General features: G+C 47.2%; 1 protein-coding gene across 6 annotated transcripts in view; it reads right to left on the reverse strand.

Annotated features, from left to right (window-relative positions):
* Positions 1 to 10,031: 10,031 nt before the first annotated feature.
* Positions 10,032 to 18,111, reverse strand: part of ABHD6 (abhydrolase domain containing 6, acylglycerol lipase) — a 54,865-nt gene continuing 46,785 nt past the window's right edge. For 3 of the 6 annotated variants that reach the window (XM_054479634.2, XM_054479636.2, XM_054479635.2), the window contains 3 exons: positions 17,378 to 17,432; positions 17,064 to 17,164; positions 10,032 to 11,183 (listed from right to left, as the gene is read on the reverse strand). In XM_054479634.2, coding sequence (XP_054335609.1) covers positions 11,004 to 11,183; positions 17,064 to 17,164; positions 17,378 to 17,432 — 336 coding nt within the window. In that variant the 3' untranslated portion in view covers positions 10,032 to 11,003. The remainder of the gene's footprint in view (positions 11,184 to 17,063; positions 17,165 to 17,377; positions 17,433 to 18,111) is intronic. The other 3 variants (XM_054479638.2, XM_054479639.2, XM_063661028.1) reach the window with 1 other exon arrangement.

The following is an 18,111-nucleotide window of genomic DNA, read 5'->3' on the forward strand; positions in this document are numbered from 1 at the left end:
AGGCCAGAAATTCAAGACCAGCCTGGCCAGCATGGTGAGACCCCCATCTCTACTAAAAATACAAAAATTAGCTGGGCACAGTGGCACACACCTGTAATCCCAGTTACTCGGGAGGCTGAAGCAGGAGAATTGCTTGAACCTGGGAGGTAGAGGTTGCAGTAGGCCGAGATCACACCACTGCACTCCAGCCTGGCAACAGAAAAAGAAACTGAGGCACAGAGAGACTAAGTTATTTGCTCAAGATCACAGTTATAAGCAGTGGCATGGGCTGTCTGATTCTAGCCAGTGCTCTCCATACTGCACTGTATTACCACCAATTGAGGGGCTGCAGTGGGAAGGGAACCTTTAGTGTAACCCCCATGAGGATGGGGCCTTGTCTGTGTTTCTCACCACTGCATCCCAGTTCCTGGTACCCAATGGTGACCCAACATCTATTTACTGAAGGCATTTGTTCATAAATGGATGTGCTGGTTTTGCTTGGGTTGAGGGGCAAAGGGTTGCCTTGCACAGGACAGTTGAGTCAGCGGGGATCTCCTTCCTCAACTATTTTCTCAAAATCCCACTGTGTTGTTTCCAGAAGCTTCAGTCCTCAACCTTGGCCATGCTCTCCAGTTCTGTGGTTCCTACTTTCTTCTTCCTTCAGAGGAGACAGAGCTTGTTCCAGATGTGGGAAGAGGTGGAGAAAGCAAACACAGACCCCACAGACCCCGGTATTATCTTTCTCAAAGCAGCTTGATTTCAGAAGCTGCCAGAACTTGCTTCAAATGCATCCTCTGCCACTTTCCTACCTCCCTCATCTGTCACATGGAGAGATTATTAGCATCTACCTCACAGAGTTGAGGGAAAAAGAGTTGATGGTATAAAGTGTCTGGCACCCCAGGAAACCCTCAGTAGTAGGAGAGGGTTCCTGTAAGCCAGCTGCCTGGCAAATGTATCCTGCCAGGTGGCCCAGGAAAACCAGAGCAATTCCTGCATTTTGAACTTCAAGGAACAATAGATAATTTTCACCCTGCTGCAACAAACCCCGAAAATGAAGTGTCTTCCCAGTTGCCTGAATTCTCTCATGCTGTCTTATTAATTCAGAGCGGAGGATAAAAGAGATGCCTTTGAATGATAAAGATAAAAAACTTTTGTTTTTTGGCTGGGTGTGGTGGCTCAGGCCTGTAATCCAGCACTTTAGGAGGCCGAGGTGGGCAGAACACCTGAGATCAGAAGTTCAAGACCAGCGTGGCCAACATGGCGAAACCTTGTCTCTACTAAAAATACAAAAATTAGCTGGGTGTGATGGTGCGCACCCGTAATCCCAGCTACTCGGACGGCTGAGGCAGGAGAATTGCCTGAGCCCAGGAGGCAGAGGTTGCAGTAAGCTGAGATCACGCCACTGCACTCTAGCTGAGATGACAGAGCGAGACTCTGCCAAAAAACAAAACAAAACAAAAAACAAAAAAAAAACTTTTGTTTTTCAACTAAATTTTATATAAAAAAATTGTTTTTGGACAGTGTCTCACTGTCACCCAGACTGTAGTACAACAATGTGATCATGGGTCACTGCAGCCTCAACCTCCCAGGCTCAACCGATCCTCCCACCCCGGCCTCCCAAGTAGCTGGGACTACAGGTGCATGCCACCATGGCCAGCTAATTTTTAATGTTTTTGTAGAAACAGGGTCTCACCATGTTGCTCAGGCTGGTCTTGAACTCCTAGGCTCAAGCGATCCTTCTGCGTTGGCCTCCCAAAATGCTGGGATTACAGGTGTGAGGCACCGCACCATGCCTAAATTTTATCTTCTGAATAGGTACTGTAGGCTTACAGCATACATTTCAAATGACATAAAGGGATAAATATTAAAAAGTGATTCTCCCTTCCACCTCTTCCCCTGTCAGCCTCTCCCCTCTCCAGGAACAACAACTAGTATGAGTTTTTTAAGTGTCCCCTGAAAAATATGATATGGGGGCTTTTACCTCTTGATGATGTATCTAAAATTGCTCTAAATCAAAACACACAAGGCTGCCTCAGTCTTTCTTTCTTTGTTTTTGGAGACAGGGTCTCACTCTGTGGTCCAGGCTGGAGTACAGTGGTGCAAACATAGGTCACTGCAGCCTCAAACTCCTGGGCTCAAGTGATCCTCCTACCTCAGCCTCCAGAGGAGCTGGGACTACAGGCATGTGTCACCACACATGGCTAATTTTTTTTATTTTTATTTTTAGAGAGGGGATCTTGCTATGTTGCCCAGGTTAGCTGCCTCAGTCTTTATGAAAGTTACCCTGTACTGCATTGGGTGGAGCCAGTTAGTTCTTAAGAGGACCATTTCAGGCACCCTCTGTGTTTCAGAGCAAAGTTGTTGGGGTCGGTCTCTATTTTATGTTCCTGAAAGGTACGGCAGCCAAGAATGAGTTAAGTCCACACTTCCCCTCTGCTGTGTGGCTCCCCTCACTGCCTTACTTATTGGTGCCAAATGGATTTTTCTAAAGCTGAGGAGCTTTCTCAACTTGGGGAAGAAAAAGCAAGAGAGAGGGGTCCAAGTGAGATTTCAGTCCCCCTGTTCTCCATTGATTTAATGGAAAACATACCCCCTTATGTCAGCAGATTGTGGAGATAGGACAAAGGAAGTGAAAATGATCAGAAGTTAAAACCTATGGAACTGTAGCCATTGTTTCTGTTTAGAGAACAAGATCACGTAGTTTAGGGAGATTTGCCAAGTACCAGATAACTTGCTCACATTATTCCATCAACCATGCAATGTCACTATTACCACTTTTCACAGATGAAGAAAATGAAGCTAAGTCATTTATCTAAGGTGGTGAGAGGTTCCAGGGCCTAAGAAGCTGCATTCCATCCCTCCCATGTGGAAGACCAGGCTGGGAGCTGCTCCTTTGAGGCAACTCAAGCGTCATCTCCAAACAAGAAACTCTGAAAAGCAGGCAGTGCTTTAGAATCCCTAGAAGCCAAGCCTGAGAGAGAGACCCTCACGGAAGTGATTTACTGGGAGATGGCCCCCAAGTGAAATCTGTAAGGGAGGAGGGAAGCAAGATAGGGCAGGAGAAGAAACCAAGCAAAGATGTGGATTTGAAACCGGTCCAATCATCCCACAGAACTGATGCTTATGGTTTCTTTTGAGTATATGTAGAATTGACCTTCTCATCTTAAAATCTGAGAAAGTTACATTTGTCTTATCTGAGTTCCTTTCTCAGTAAACCAACCATGAGGCTTCCCAGGTAGTATCAAGGAGCTGAAACTCACCAGATGACTGCATTTGGACAATGACAGTCGAGACCCTTCACCCTTCATGACTGCCTATCTCCCACGACCTGCTTTCTGTTGACCAACTCCCCTTCCTTATCCTTCCCTGATTCCTGTTTTCCTGCATTTAGTTATATTTCTGCTGTGTAAACTCCTAATTTTAGTCAGTCAGGGAGATGGATTTGAGACTGATCTCCCATGTCCACAGCAGCAGCTCCCAAAGAAAGCCTTCTTCCCTGGCAATATTCATTGTTTCAGTGATTAGTTTTCTCTTTGGTGAGCAGCAGGACCTAGAAGCAACACTTGGTGTTTCAGTAACAGATTCAGCTGAGTCTAGCCTCAGCTGGATCCCATGGGGAGTCCTGGAGCATAAATGATACTAAGGAAGCTTCTAGGCTTTGAGGCAAGGGGGCCAAGCCTTCTATTGGTGTCATTGGCTGCTACCTATAGGGTTGCCAGATTTAGCAAATAAAAATACAGGATAGGCCAGGCACAGTGGCTCATGTCTGTAATCACAGTGCTTTTGGAGGCTGAGGCAGGAGGACTGCTTGAGCCCAGGAGTTCTTACCCGTATGTATGTGTGCAAATGCACAGAAATCCCAGTGGACTGACTGATGGGGGAAGGGTGGGGCTGTGCAGAGGGTGTAAGAGACTTTCATTTTTTCAGCAATCTTTTTGTTTGATTTTTTTTTTTGAGACAGTTTTGTTCTTGTTGCTCAGGCTGGAGTGCAATGGCACAATCTCAGCTCACTGCAACCTCTGCCTCCCAGGTTCAAGCGATTCTCCTGCCTCAGCCTCCCAAGTAACTGGGATTACAGGCATGCACCATCACACAGGGCTAATTTGTTTTTTGTTTTTTTTTTTTTTTGAGTCGGAGTTTCGCTCTTGTTGCCCAGACTGGAGTGCAATGGCCCGATCTCTGCTCACCTCCACCTCCTGGGTTCAAGCAATTCTCCTGCCTCAGCCTCCAGAGTAGCTGGGATTACAGGCATGCGCCACCAAGCCTGGCTAATTTTGCATTTTTAGTAGAGACAGGGTTTCTCCATGTTGGTCAGGCTGGTCTTTAACTCCCAACCTCAGATGAACTGCCTGCCTCGGCCTCCCAAAGTGCTGGGATCAGGCGTGAGCCACTGTGCCCGGCTGTTTGATTTCTTTTAAAGTGACAGCATCATTTTGGTAACACTAATTATTAAATAAAAAATCAGGACCTGCTACTTACATAGTTAGGCACAAGAGGGAGCTGTGGACCACACCTATCTGTTTTTTTTTCTCTGCAAAAACAAGCAAAAATACAGAATTCCCAGTTAAATTTGAGTTTCAGATAAACAATGAGTGGGACATCTTTATACTAAAAATGTATTTGTTGTTTATCTGAAATTAACATTTAACTGGGCATCCCGTATTTTATCTGGCAACACTCGGACATGAGAGGAGAAAAGGCATAGCTTTGCAGGTATCTCCAGTTATCTGAGGGTAGCTCAACACGGCAGCCAACCCAGCAGGTGGGGGGTGGATGCAGCAGTCAGCAAAGTGGACCTGGGAAGGACATAAGCACACCCCTTTCGGGCAGGAACTCTGGGGGCAGGGCACCAGACAATGGTAAAAAAGACTAAAAGCCCTTTCCTAGACCATCAAAACCACCCCCATCACCCAGGGAACAGCGAGACAGCCTGGTCCCCTGCCCCAGCACCCACCCCTCTGCCAGCAGCTGCTGGAGGACATCTTTTCCCCTTCAGTCATTCCCCTGCTTGTCTGGGGGTTATAGCTGGAGCCATGCTGTTTAACTTTGTGTCACCCAGCATTTCTGAACTGTATTTAAATGACGGAGGAAACTTTCCTTGGAAGTGATCTTAGAAACCTCCCTCCTAAAAAAATGGCTCCAGGGCCCCAGGAAGGGAGATTTTGGGGAGGGGATAACCACCCTGTAATAAAGCAGCCTGTTTCTGGAGGGGCCTTAAATCCTTTCTTCAAAATTCAGAGACCTTCTCCTGGGGGTTCAAAGATGTCCTTACAAAGAGATTTGCACCCTGTTTTCTCTGGAGGACTCTGCATCCCTGTTATAGGAATCTGGGGGCTCTGTGGGTTTGGACCTAGAAGAGCTCCAGGGAAAAGAGCAGGAGGAGTGGGCAACAGTAATGTCTAGCATAGCCCCAATTGTGTTATAAAAAAAAAAATCCACAAAGCCAACCAGTTTTACACTGCTTACCCGTATGTATGTGTGCAAATGCACAGAAACCCTAATGGACTGACTGATGGGGGAAGGGTGGGGCTGTGCAGAGGGCGTAGGAGACTCTCCTTTTTTAAGCAATCTTTTTGTTTGATTTCTTTTAAAGCGACAGCATCATTTTGGTAACACTAATAATTATTAAATAAAAATCAGGACCTGCTACTTACATAGTTAGGCACAAGAGGGAGCTATGGACCTATCTGTATGCTGCACCTTCCACGCTGGAAGAAAAAAATGCTTCCTCAGCCCACCCCTAAGGCAGGAGAGCCGGACCTGAAAAGCAGTCTCCCATCCCTTATCTGAAATCCTAAAAAAAAAAAAAAAAAACTGGAAACCAAATATCTTCATCCAGCGCCAATGCTTAATCTGAACTAAGGTGAGACTTAAAGCTTTTGTCCCACTTACTGTGGCTAGACATACATTGCATGGCAGAAATACGAATGCATTTATTTGACCACGTGTGGTGGCCCCAGACCCTGCAGAGGGCATCACATGATACATGGTATACGCACTGTGATACCTTTCCAGGTCGGAACGCTTCTGAATTCAAATCACGTCTGGCCTGAGAGCTTTGGGGAAGGGTTGTCTTGGCAGCCACCTTTCCAGTTGTCCTTCAGGAAGTCACCTGCCCCCAACCCAGCCAGCTTTGGCCTTTGGTCATTGGAATTGTTACCCCCTTACTGCCCCTATGAACTCTTCTTTCTTCCACCCCCTGCTGCAGCTCCTGCTGTGGCCTCAGATGCCTGTTCATTGCCTTGAGGATTTAAAGACCTAAGATCCAGAAACCAATGAAGGGAAGGTTCCTCCAGGAGCCAAGAGAGAGGGACTGTCCTGTTGCTGAAAGGAGACCCAAGCAGTCACCTGTCCTCTCCCTCTGTCCCTCTGCCAGACTAGGCTGATGATGGTCACAAGACTCCTCCCACTGCCAGCACAGGCAACCCCAAGTCCACACCCTGGTTGGTACCAGTCCCAGGGAGCAAATACTGGGCCCCAGAGCCCTGGGGCAGCTGGGGACACCAGAAGAGCCAGCCCCAGGACTGTCACCTGGCAGGTAATTTGAGGATATCTCCACTGCCCTATCTGTGACCAGCCCCGTCCCTCTAAAAAAACCCCTCTACTTTTTTGTCTCCTTTCAGGAAATGGAGAAATTGCAAGAACAGCACCCAATTTGGGGTTGGGGAGGGAGAAAAGGCTGATGAGAAGGTCCAATCTGTGGTTGAAGGGTGATGCTGGAAGAGCTGAAAGGTGATGGCTCCTCCAAAGCAGAAGGCTGGGGCCTGCACGTGTTAAAATCTGCAGCCACCATTTTAGAACGATGTTAATTACCTAAGCAACCCATGGTCCTAAGAACAATATCCAGGGCTTGGAAAGTAAATAAGGGGGCCTACATTCAGCATTTATGTATAAATATTAGATCCAAAATGTGTTTGAAGGCAGGTATAGCCCCTGGCCGGTAAGCAATCACTTTAAAAGATGCCTGGGCAGACCCCAGCAGAGCCTCAGGGCTGGCTTCTGAAGCAGCAGCTAGGAGCAGCCACTTTTTTTTTTTTTTTTTGAGACAGAGTCTTGCTGTGCTGCCCAGGCTGGAGCGCAGTGGTGCAATCTTGGCTCACTGCAACCTCCGCCTCCCGGGTTCAAGCAATTCTCGTGCCTCAGCGTCCTGAGTAGCTGGGACTACAGGTGTGCACCAACATGCCTGGAAAATTTTTTGTATTTTTAGTGAAGAAGGGGTTTTGCCATGTTGGCCAGGCTGGTCTTAAACTCCTGACCGCAGGTGATCCAGCCGCCTCAGCCTCCCAAAGTTCTGGGATTACAGGCGTGAGCCACTGCGCCTGGCCAGGACACATCTCTTGACTGCTTTCCATGCCAGACCCCAGAGAGGCAATGAGACTGAGCCGAGACTCCTCCCAAAGGAGAATATTGTTAGGAACAAACAACACTCATCTCCAGAGTATGGGGGCAGGGAGAGGATATCAGCAAGGTGAATAAGCCCTTCCAAAGTAGATGAGACACCAGTCCTGGTTGTTAAGGAGGCTGGAGTGGAGAGGGCAAGCTGTCCCTGGATATGTCCTTAGCAGAATGATGTCGGAATCCAGGTGGGTTCTGTTTCCTGTCCAGCAGGAGGCTGGGCAGTTGGAAGTCCTTAACTATGATGAATGAACAACCGGATGACCTTCTTCAACAGGAGCTCAAGCCAGGAGGTGTGGCCCCAGCAATCTACGGCTGAAGCTGCCACACACTGGCCTGGTCTGGGTGAGCCAATGGGGCCCCAGGTGGATTGGTAAGGTATGTGGGACAGCTCCTGCCTGAACAGGTAAAAGCATTGTTTGTACACGTTACCGTTACCTTGAGTTATATACCGAGAGGCTTCCCTCTCCTCATAAGCTGTGTGAGCTTGGACACAATACTTTACCGCTCCATGCCTCAGTACCTCTGCTGTAAAACTGGCATGGTGTCATACGTACAGGGCTGTGTGAAAACACTTAGAATAGCCCCTGGCACATAGTTTAGTCCTCCAGCCTGGCCTGACATACGTTCTGAGAATTTCCTCTGGGCAAAGCAACAAGAATACTCACTGGGGCTCAAATGGAAGATACAGGCTTACAAAGGCAGTCTCATCAGTTTGATGCATTTGTTACATCACTCACTCCTAGTGTTACCTCTGTCCAAGACAAGGAGACCAGACTGACTGCAAACTGAGTTCTCACCACTGCTTGTCCCTCTTCAACACCTGACCAGGAGGGTCTGCCTACAGCAGCCCTGAAGGCCCCAACTCCAGGCAGTGGGATCGAGAGCCCAGCTGCAGCTGTGATTCCTGGGGCTACCCATTGTTATTTCAGAAGTTCCTGGCAGTCTTTCAGGCGGTGCTGTGATGAATGAGTACTTTCTTCTTCCCGACCACCATCAAAGGCACACACCATAGAGCCCAGGGGATGTGTGGCAAGGGGGACTCAGAGCTGGCAGTTACCAGCAGGCTTGCTATAGTCACAGAGGCAGGAAGTGAGGCACAAGGGTCTTCCGAGTGCAGCCAGAATTGCAGCACCAAGAGAGAACCTGAAAACCCACCTTATAGTTAAAAATGACTCTTTCATACTCTCTGCTCACAACTTGTATTCAGTACTTTCTGATGACAGCAGAGGAGATGGAAGCTGTGTCCAGCTGCAGAACCTGCCCACTGTCCTTCCGGGCTCGGATGGATGGCACACACCCTGCCTGAATGACCCCATGGTGGGCACAGTTCAGGGACTGCTTTTGATGTCATCTTTAGCTGGTATTCAACCCAGAGCATAAGAATTCCTGTATCCTGTACGGTTTCTGATCTAAGGTACTTATCCCAGGTCTGGGGCTTCCTCAGTGATCCTGAGGAAACCATCTCTCATCACCTAGGCCCACCAACACTGAACCCCTCTCCCACTATGCTCAGAATTCTTGGTGAATATAGGAAATTGGAACAAATAAAATGTCTAATATCTACTTTCTTTTCTACTTCATTGATTTTTGTTTTTGTTTCTTCCCTCTATTTTGCTCTGGCTTTGATACTATTTCTTTTTTCGTTTCTTGAGCTAGAAGCTTAATTTACTGATTTTTCTTTCCTTTTTTCTTTTTTTATAAGAGATGGGGTCTTGCCATGTTGCCCAGGCTGATCTCAAACTCCTGGGCTCAAGCAGTCCTCCCGCCTTGGCCACCCAAGGTGTTGGAACTACAGGTGTGAGCTACTCCACCTAGCCTCTTCCCTTCTAATATACGTATTGAAGCCTATAAATTTCCCTCTGAGCACTGCTTTAGCTGCATCCCAGCTTGATGTCATATTTTCATATCTTCTTCTTGCTTTTAAGCTCTAAGTTCCATTCTTCTCTGGTAAACTAAAATATTCAAACACAGTCCTGAATTCAGATTTAAACTATAAAGTTTATCTCACTTTATTCCCAGAATGACTTGGCTGTAGATTTTCTGTAAAAAAAAAATTGGAAAGAGTGAAGCTCCTGGGGAGTTTAGGGCTCCTAAATCCTACAGAAGAGAGTCAAAAAGAATAGTTTGATGACTCTTGCCTTTTGTTTTTGATATACAATTTCCAGTGAATTATTATTATATTATTTTGAGATGGAGTTTTGCGCTTGTTGCCCAGGCTGGAGTGCAATGGCACAATCTCGGCTCACTGTAACCTCCACCTCCCGGGTTCAAGAGATTCTTATGCCTCAGGCTCCCAGGTAGCTGGGATTACAGGTGTGTCGAACCACACCCGGATAATTTTTGTATTTTTAGTAGAGATAAGGTTTTGCCATGTTGGCCAGGCTGGTCTTGAACTCCTGGCCTCAAGCAATCCACCCACCTCGGCCTCCTCAAGTGCTGGGATTACAGGCATGAGCCACTGCACTTGGCCTTTGATATACAATTTCAGCTGGATAAAAATTGCAAACATGATTCCTTAAAACTCATAAATCATCCATGCAAAGACTTCCAAACCCTGTCAAACAAACCTTATTTTAAAAAACACATTTTAAAGTTAACAGAAAATCTGCCAACATTGCACCTAATTAGGAGTTCAGAAATAGAAACCACCTGCATGTTGCTGATCTAGGACTTATTAAATTTATTTCATGTCATTGTGGTCACTTTTACAGCTGTTTAGACTTATTTTCAATCACATTACTCTTCACAGAATTCACAGAATTCATTAACAAACTAGTATGTTACATCCAAGGGTTCTTAGTAGCACACCGAAATAGAAAAGAGGCCCACGAGTTGTTGCTTGTGTGTGGAACCTGAGTCTGATTACTTAGACAGATGTCTAGAACATTATTGCTTTATTAGGCCTATTTTTTAAAATAATAAATTATTCCTAGGAAACCCACCCTGCCAGGTGCTCATTCTGCAACTGCTGTGGGTTCACTCAGAACATACCTGACTGGTGGGTGCTGAATGAACCTCCCACCCATGTACCCTGCTGCTCCGGCTGCTCCGAGGGCTGGAGCAATGCCCCTCCATGCATGTAAACATTTTCTACAGCTTGCCACTTTCCTCCCTGGTCTTGCAGCCAATGGGCTGCAGTCATACATGGGTCTCTATGTAAAACTTAAATTAGACCTAAACGACAGGGTTCGGCGAATGAGGACTAATGCTCCTATAAAAGCTACTGCCCATGCAAGGGAATACACCTGAAGCAACAAAAATATCTTGAGTCTCCAACTATAAGGAATGTCTCAAAGAAAATGTCCTTGATTTAATTATGGTCCAAGGTGGCTGCTTTGCACAAGCTTGTCAGTGACATGAACTTGAAGACTTCATGGTAGATTTCATGGCTGGGGTTTCTTATTTTGTTCCATATGAGTTTCTATTTTGTGAAAAATATCTTGGAGGTTTTCGCGTGGTCCCCAAAGCTCTGGGGAACCGTGGATACCAGGGATAAGGGACTGGCTTCCTCAGGGTCATTGGCGCTCCGACCGCATTTGGGGCAGGATCCCTGAGAGTGGTGGCCGCGTCAGACTTGGGGGATGGGAGCAGATGCTGTGTGCAGAATGCAGGCTGCAGTCAGGGCCTCAGTCCAGCTTCTTGTTGTTGTCTATGTTGTGCACAGAAGCTAAAAAGTCGATTATGAGCTTGGCTGTCTTCCTGGGTCTCTCCATCACTACCGAGTGCCCACAGTTTTCCAGAAGCTCCACCTGGCAGTTGGCAATTGACTTGGCCAACATGTCTGCCCCAGACACATCCAGCACCTGCTGGGCAAGAAAGGGAGCTGGATGATACACAAAGATTCAGACACCCACGTGTGCACTCCGTGGATAGAACTTCCACCAAGGCCTGGCAGGGGTCAGTGGGGCAGGAGGATATGAATTTTAGGACCAAGTCCCTTTGGTGTTGGGGCTTGTGGCTGTCTGAATGGAAGTAACCATGATGCCTCCTGTTTTATTCTGCAACTCTGTGCCAGGAGCTGGGCTGATGTCAGCAATACTGAGGTAGAAAACAAACGTTCCTTGCCCTTGAGGAGGTTATGGTATTGTGGGGAAGCCAGAGAGCACAGGGGATGAGCAGGGTCGAGGGAAGACCTTGTTCCTGAGTCCCGGGACAGCAGAAAGGGGACCGGGGAGGAGCATTCACGGATGTGGGAATGGCACAGGGTGGGAGATCATGGCGAGTGCAGGGGCCACCAAGGAGCACGGCGGCTGAGACACCAAGCACATGGGCAGTGGGGGTGGCATGGTGGGGAGAAGGGGCAGAGAGGAGGGCGCTGCTCCTATAGCCGCACGGACCATGGGGAACCACAGGCTGTGTTAAGGTGAGTGACTTGATCAGGCTGGCCCTGTGGCTGGTTAGGGCAGCGCAAGCTGTAGGAAGGATGCAAGAGGGGAAGGCTAATTATCACAAGCTGGGCGTATCTCATTATTTTTTGAAACAGAGTTTCACTCTTTCGCCCAGGCTGGAACGAAGTGGCGCGATCTCAGCTCACTGCAACCTCCGCCTCCCAGGTTCAAGTGATCTTCTGCCTCAGCCTCCCCAGTAGCTGGGATTATAGGTGCCCGCCACCGTGCCTGGCTAATTTTTGTATTTCTAGTAGAGATGGGGTTTCGCCACGTTGGCCAGGCTGGTCTCGAACTCCTGACCTCAGGTGATCCACCTGCCTCAGCCTCCCAAAGTGCTAGGATTACAGGCCTGAGCCACAGCACCCAGCTGGAGGTCTCTTTGAAGGTCCTCTGGGGATCCCCGGAGCTGTGTGTTTCCTGGCTCTAACCTCTGCAGATATGGGGAATACTTTTCCAGCATGAAAGCCAGAACTTTTCCAGGGCTGACCCTTTTCAAACAACTCATTTCCTCTCCTTTTCCTGTGGGTTCCCAGCTACTGTGCCAATCCACCTCCATCTTTTCCCCCAATATCCTCCCTCAGAAGTGGATCCGCATTCACTCCCCCTCTCTTAGCTGCCTTTACCTTCAATTCATCCCAGACAAGAGGGCCCTTCCTCCCCATCCTTAACGGCAAAAGCAAAAGCCCCAACAAACTCAAGCGCCTTCTGTGTCTTTGCTCTATTCTCACCAACTCAAATGATTAAAACCAAGATTTTCTGCCCACTGGGGAGTTAAGGTAAGAGGATGCCTCAGTCAAGGAAAAGAGTCCTGCAGGGCATCCCTGGACCAGGAAAAGGAACAGCTAATGGGGAGCTTAACAGCTAATTCCAGCCAAGGAAATGGAAACCTCTGCCTTGTCACTCACTCACAGCTAAGGCTGCCACGGCAGCCCACTGAGCAAGAATAACATCCAGCTACTGTGGAAACACCCAGAAGAAACACAGATGCAGTCAATAGGTGAAAAAAGCACAAAAAAGTAGAAACTCCCAACTGAGTGTCTTTTTTTGTTTTTTTGAGACAGGGTCTCGCTCTGTTGCACAGGCTGGGAGTGCAGTGGCACGATCATGGCTCACTGCAGCCTTGACCTCCCGGGCTCAAGTGATCCTCCCACCTCAGCGCCCCCCAGGTAGCTGGGATGACAGGTATGCACCATCATGCCCAGCCAAAACTGAGTGTCTATCCTGCAGAGAGATCAGAAACCACAACTCACAGGCAAAAATACCCATATGAGCTGCTGGCTTTGGCACTGTTTGCTGGTCAGCGTTACAAATCCATCATTCTCCCTGGTCACCCAGAGGTATGTGCAACTTCTGAATGGCCCCCTGATGAGATATGCACATCTGTGGGAACCGTTTCAGCTATTTCCTAGATAGAATATTCATATAAATGGTCAAAAACTTTTCCTGGGCTGGGCGTGGTGGCTCACACGTATAATACCAGCACTCTGGGAGGCCGAGGTGGGAAGATCTCTTGAACCCAGGAGTTCGAGACCAGCCTGGGCAACATAGTAAGACCTCATCTCTATAAAAAATAAAAAATTACCCGGGTGTGGTGGCGCATGCCTGTAGTCCCAGCTGCCTGGGAGGCTGAGGTGGGAGCATTGCTTGAGCTCAGGAGGTTGAGGCTGCAGTGAGCTATGATTGCACCACTGCATTCTAGCCTGGGTGACAGAGCAAGAACCAGTCTCAGAACAAACAAACAAATAAATCCCCCCCAACAAAAAACAAAAATCAAAACCTTTTCCTGCATTGCTTCACACTAGGGCTAAAACTATGGTGAGGCAAGTGAGGCATTCACCTAAGGCACAAAATTTGAGTGCCAAAAAACTCATAAATTAAAAGAAAATATTTTAGTGCGGTATGTTAAAAAAATTAATGGAAAAAGACACATGATGAACAAAATATCAAAATCATAAATACAGACACGATCTGACCCTGCACCTGCATGACACATCTCTCTCATCTCACCCTTATCTCGGGCCTGTTATGCATTATAGGGGTAGGTAGATGATAAGCTGCTGGAGGGCAGGGATCCTGGCTGTCTTGGTCCCTACTGTATCCTCAGGGCCTAATACAGTGTTAGGCACATACTAGGTGCTCAATAAATGCCTGTTAACTGGCCTAAATGTGTAGTCAGTCAGTTAGTGGGTTTATCCCTTCACTAGTTGGTTTGTTCACTCAATTTCTCACTTGTTTGCTCACTCACTATGTACTCTGGGTCTCCTGCATACCAGGCATGGTGCTGGCAGGGAGAAGGGACATAAAGAATAATAGCCTGTCTGTCTCTAGATGGCCCTCCCATTTTGGTGGACTGAACATAGAGGAGCGATGCTTGAAATGAAGCATGCAGAAACCCTCTCAGGAAGGGCTGCCATGTTTGGGTGTACAGGTTGTATACTGCCCAAATCCATCATTCACAAAAATGACAATGCACATGGCTCCCCTTGCAGCTGTGCAGTATAGCAGTCAGCCTACAGGGGTCCAAAGAAGAAGGAGGCTGAATTTGGCCTGGTAGGGGCAGGTGCTGTGACACCAAATGTTGATGACAGAGCAGGAAAAGAGCCAGCGAGCCTGGGAGGCAAAAGGCTGTGAAATAAAAGACTCCCTGAAGCCTCTGCTATTTGGCCTCTGTCCCGGGGACAGTCCACAAAACACATGAAGGATCTGATCGTATTTATAGCAAGCCCATAGAATGTTAGGCTCTTTTTCTGGAATGAAATGGACTTCTGAGTCTGGGGAAAAATTCTGGACCATGCATTGAAGCCACCAACAGAGGCAAAGGACATGAGCAATCTAATCTAATACCAGCTAACCTAATCATTTACTTTTTTGAAACTGGAAGATCACTTTCATACATATTATTTCATTTGAGCCTCAAAATAACCCCGGTACTAGAAGTTTCAGAAACCCTTAATTTAGAGGGGCTGAGTTACTTGCTCAAGGTCATGGGCTGACCAAGGACAAAAGTAGGGCTGGAACATAGACTTTCAGAATCCAAGGCCAGTGCCCTTGATTCTGCACTGTCTCCACAGGAAGATGGGTTACAGCCTCTCCCTGTTGGATCCTGAGAGCCCCAAATCACCTTTGGGGTTTTTAGAACAACAGAAGGCCTTCGCTGCTCTGGCTCTGATTCCTGATCAAATGACTCTCTGCTGGCATAGCCCAGGGCACAAACAAAGCTTCTTTCAGTCCCTTGGCGCTGCAGAAGAGAGCACATGAGAGCCCCTTCTCTCCACATCCACAAAACCATGCTGTGAATCCTCACCATGCCTGGCTCATCTAAGACACCATTGCCTCTTATTCTGCGTACATGCCATGGGCACAGCCTGGCTGCTCCTCCCCACTCTCTCCTGCCTGGGCCATTCATGCACTTGTGGGTCTTTGTGGCCACAGTGTGACATCCTGCCAGTTAAAAATTGATGCATTTAGGTAAAGGGTATGCAGGTATACTCTGTATTCTTTTTTATTTTTATTTTTTTGAGATAGGATCCTGCCCTGTGGCCCAGGCTGGTGTGCAGTGAAGCAATCACGGCTCACTGCCACCTCCATGTCCTGGACTCAAGTGATCCTCCTGCCTCACCCTCCAGAGTAGCTGGGACTACAGGTGCATACCACCATGCTTGGCTACTTTTTTAAAAATTTATTTTTTACAGAGATGGGATCTCACTATGTTGCCCAGGTTGGTCTCAAACTCCTGGGCTCAAGCAATCCTCCTGCCTTAGCCTCCCAAAGTGCTGGCATTATAGGCGTAAGCCACCATGCCTGGCCTTCTTTCAAATTTTCTGTAAGTTTGAAATTATTTCAAGATAAAATTTTTTAGGAATAGAAGGAATAGATCTGTTTGGGCTGATATGAAATGATTTCCAAGATACGTACTTCTTATATATATATGTACATACACATATATAATCTTATATATCTTACGTGCACACCTATATATATCTAAGCTTTCAAACATGCATCTTAGATGCCAGTGTATCTAGCATGTTTGAAAGCTTAGATATGTATAGGTATGCATATACATACCCTATATGTGTGCTTAGAATAGGAGTAGGCAAACAATGGCTTGCTGCCTGTTTTTATAAATAAAGGTTCACTGGAAAAAGCCATGCCATTTGTTTACATATTGCCTATGGCTGCTTTTATACTATAAGGTCACAGTTACTCAACTTTGTCCAGGTGTGACAGAGACTGGACCACAAGGCTGAAAATGTTTACCATCTGGCCCTTTACAGAAAACATTTGCTAACTTCTGGCTTAAAAAATTTAGGCCAGGCATGGTGGCTCATGCCTGTAATCCCAGCACTTTGGGAGGCTAAGGAAGGTGGACTGCTTGAAGTCAGGAGCTCAAGACCAGCCTAGCCAACATGGTGAAACCCCGCCTCTACTAAAAAAAAATACAAAAATTGCCAGGTGTGGTGGCTCACGCCTGTAATCCCAACACTTTGGGAGGCTGAGGCCGGCAGATCACGAGGTCAGGAGACCGAGACCATCCTGGCTAACATGGTGAAACCCCGTCTCTACTAAAAATACAAAAAATTAGCTGGGCATGGTGGCGGGTGCCTGTAGTCCCAGCTACTTGAGAAGCTGAGGCAGGAGAATGGCGTGAACCCAGGAGGCAGAGCTTGCAGTGAGCCAAGATTGTGCCACTGCACTCCAGCCTGGGTGACAGAGCGAGACTCCGTCTAAAAAAAAACAAAAAAACAAAAAAATTAGGTGATCACAGTGGAGGGCACCTGTAATCCCAGCTACTTGGGAGGCTAAGGCAGGAGAATCGCTTGAACCTGGGAGGCAGAGGTTGCAGTGAGCCAAGATTGGGCCACTGCACTCCAGCCTGGGTGACAGAGCAAGACTCCGTCTCAAAAAAAAAAAGGAAAAATATATTCAAGATAGTAAGATAAGAGTTGCCTCATGGTAATGGAGACTGGAATTTGGGATGTGAAAAATAAAAGTTTTCATTATAAACCTTTTGGTATTCTTTGAAGATTTTTTTATACCATGTGACTACATGGCTTTGATAAAAACAATTTTTGAAAATGATTTCAAATTGCCTTTCCTTTTACCGACCAAATGTTGTTTCTCTCAACTCCCAGAACTCTGCCCACTGTCAACACCGGCACCCAACACAGGTGCCTTCCCCCTCTTCCTGACAGCAGCGATCAGCTCACTCCATAAATAACCACTTGTTCTTCCTCAAGGACGTTTTTCCTCAGAGGCCCTGGTGACCAGCACAGACTGCCGCGGGGATGTGTTACATACCTGGTCTTGTTTCCCCCAGATGATCTGCGTCGGAACCTTGATCTTGTCCATGTTCTGATGGAGAGAGTATCTGGACTTCTCACTGACGATTTCCAAAAACACTTGTCAGAAAAGGAAAACAAAGTGAGCATGTGCTGGACTGTGCCTGTGGCACCACCGCAGAATCAAGGGATAGTCACCAGGTCCAGGCCACCACTTCCTCTCTTCAGGGGCCCAAGGAGACATTCAAAGTGTCAGAGATTTAAGAAATAAAAGCCATCCATCCACAGAGCTTCACTTGTAACAAACTCCAAGCTGAAAGTAGGGCTACTTACGCTTTCGGTAGAAGTTGTTATGAGGGATGCGGACATCGACAAGGCCTTGCAGGATCTAAGGATAAATAACCCAAAGTTAGAGAGCAAGAGAAGATTCATTTCCTCAGGCCTCTCTCAGCTCTGGGACAATGAATGGGAATGAGGTCCAGCAATTTATTGCACTGTCAAGGTCTTTAGAGCCTGGTCCTCTGAATTCTCATGATGCAGCATACAGTCTAATGGGGAGTTAGGCTTCCAAGAAGCTTTTTATTGTTATTATTATTATTATAAAGGAACTTGGGTAATATCGTGAAACCGGAGGTGCCCTACAGCATGTTAAAGACACCTGAGATGGCCTGACAGCAACTTTAGCTTGAGAGATTCTCTGCTTCACTTAAGACATAATCAGGCCGGGCCGGGCATGGTGGCTCATGCCTGTAATCCCAGCACTTCAGGAGGCCAAGGTGGGCAGATCACTTGAGGCCAGGAGTTCAAGACCAGCCTGGCCAAATGGTGAAACCCCCATCTCTACTAAAAAGACAAAAACTAGCCGGATGTGGTAGTGCAGGCCTGTAATCCCATCTACTCGGGAGGCTGAGGCAGGAGAATCACTTGAACCTAGGAGGCGGAGGTTGCAGTGAGCTGAGATTGCGCCACTGCACTCCAGCCTGGGCAACAGTGAGACTCCATCTCAAAAAAAAAAAAAAAAAAGACATAATGAGGATGACCATAATATCAAGTAATTCGCCAGTAAT

This window comes from Pongo pygmaeus, chromosome 2 (genome assembly GCF_028885625.2).
Source record: "Pongo pygmaeus isolate AG05252 chromosome 2, NHGRI_mPonPyg2-v2.0_pri, whole genome shotgun sequence".
Taxonomy (NCBI): domain Eukaryota; kingdom Metazoa; phylum Chordata; class Mammalia; order Primates; family Hominidae; genus Pongo; species Pongo pygmaeus.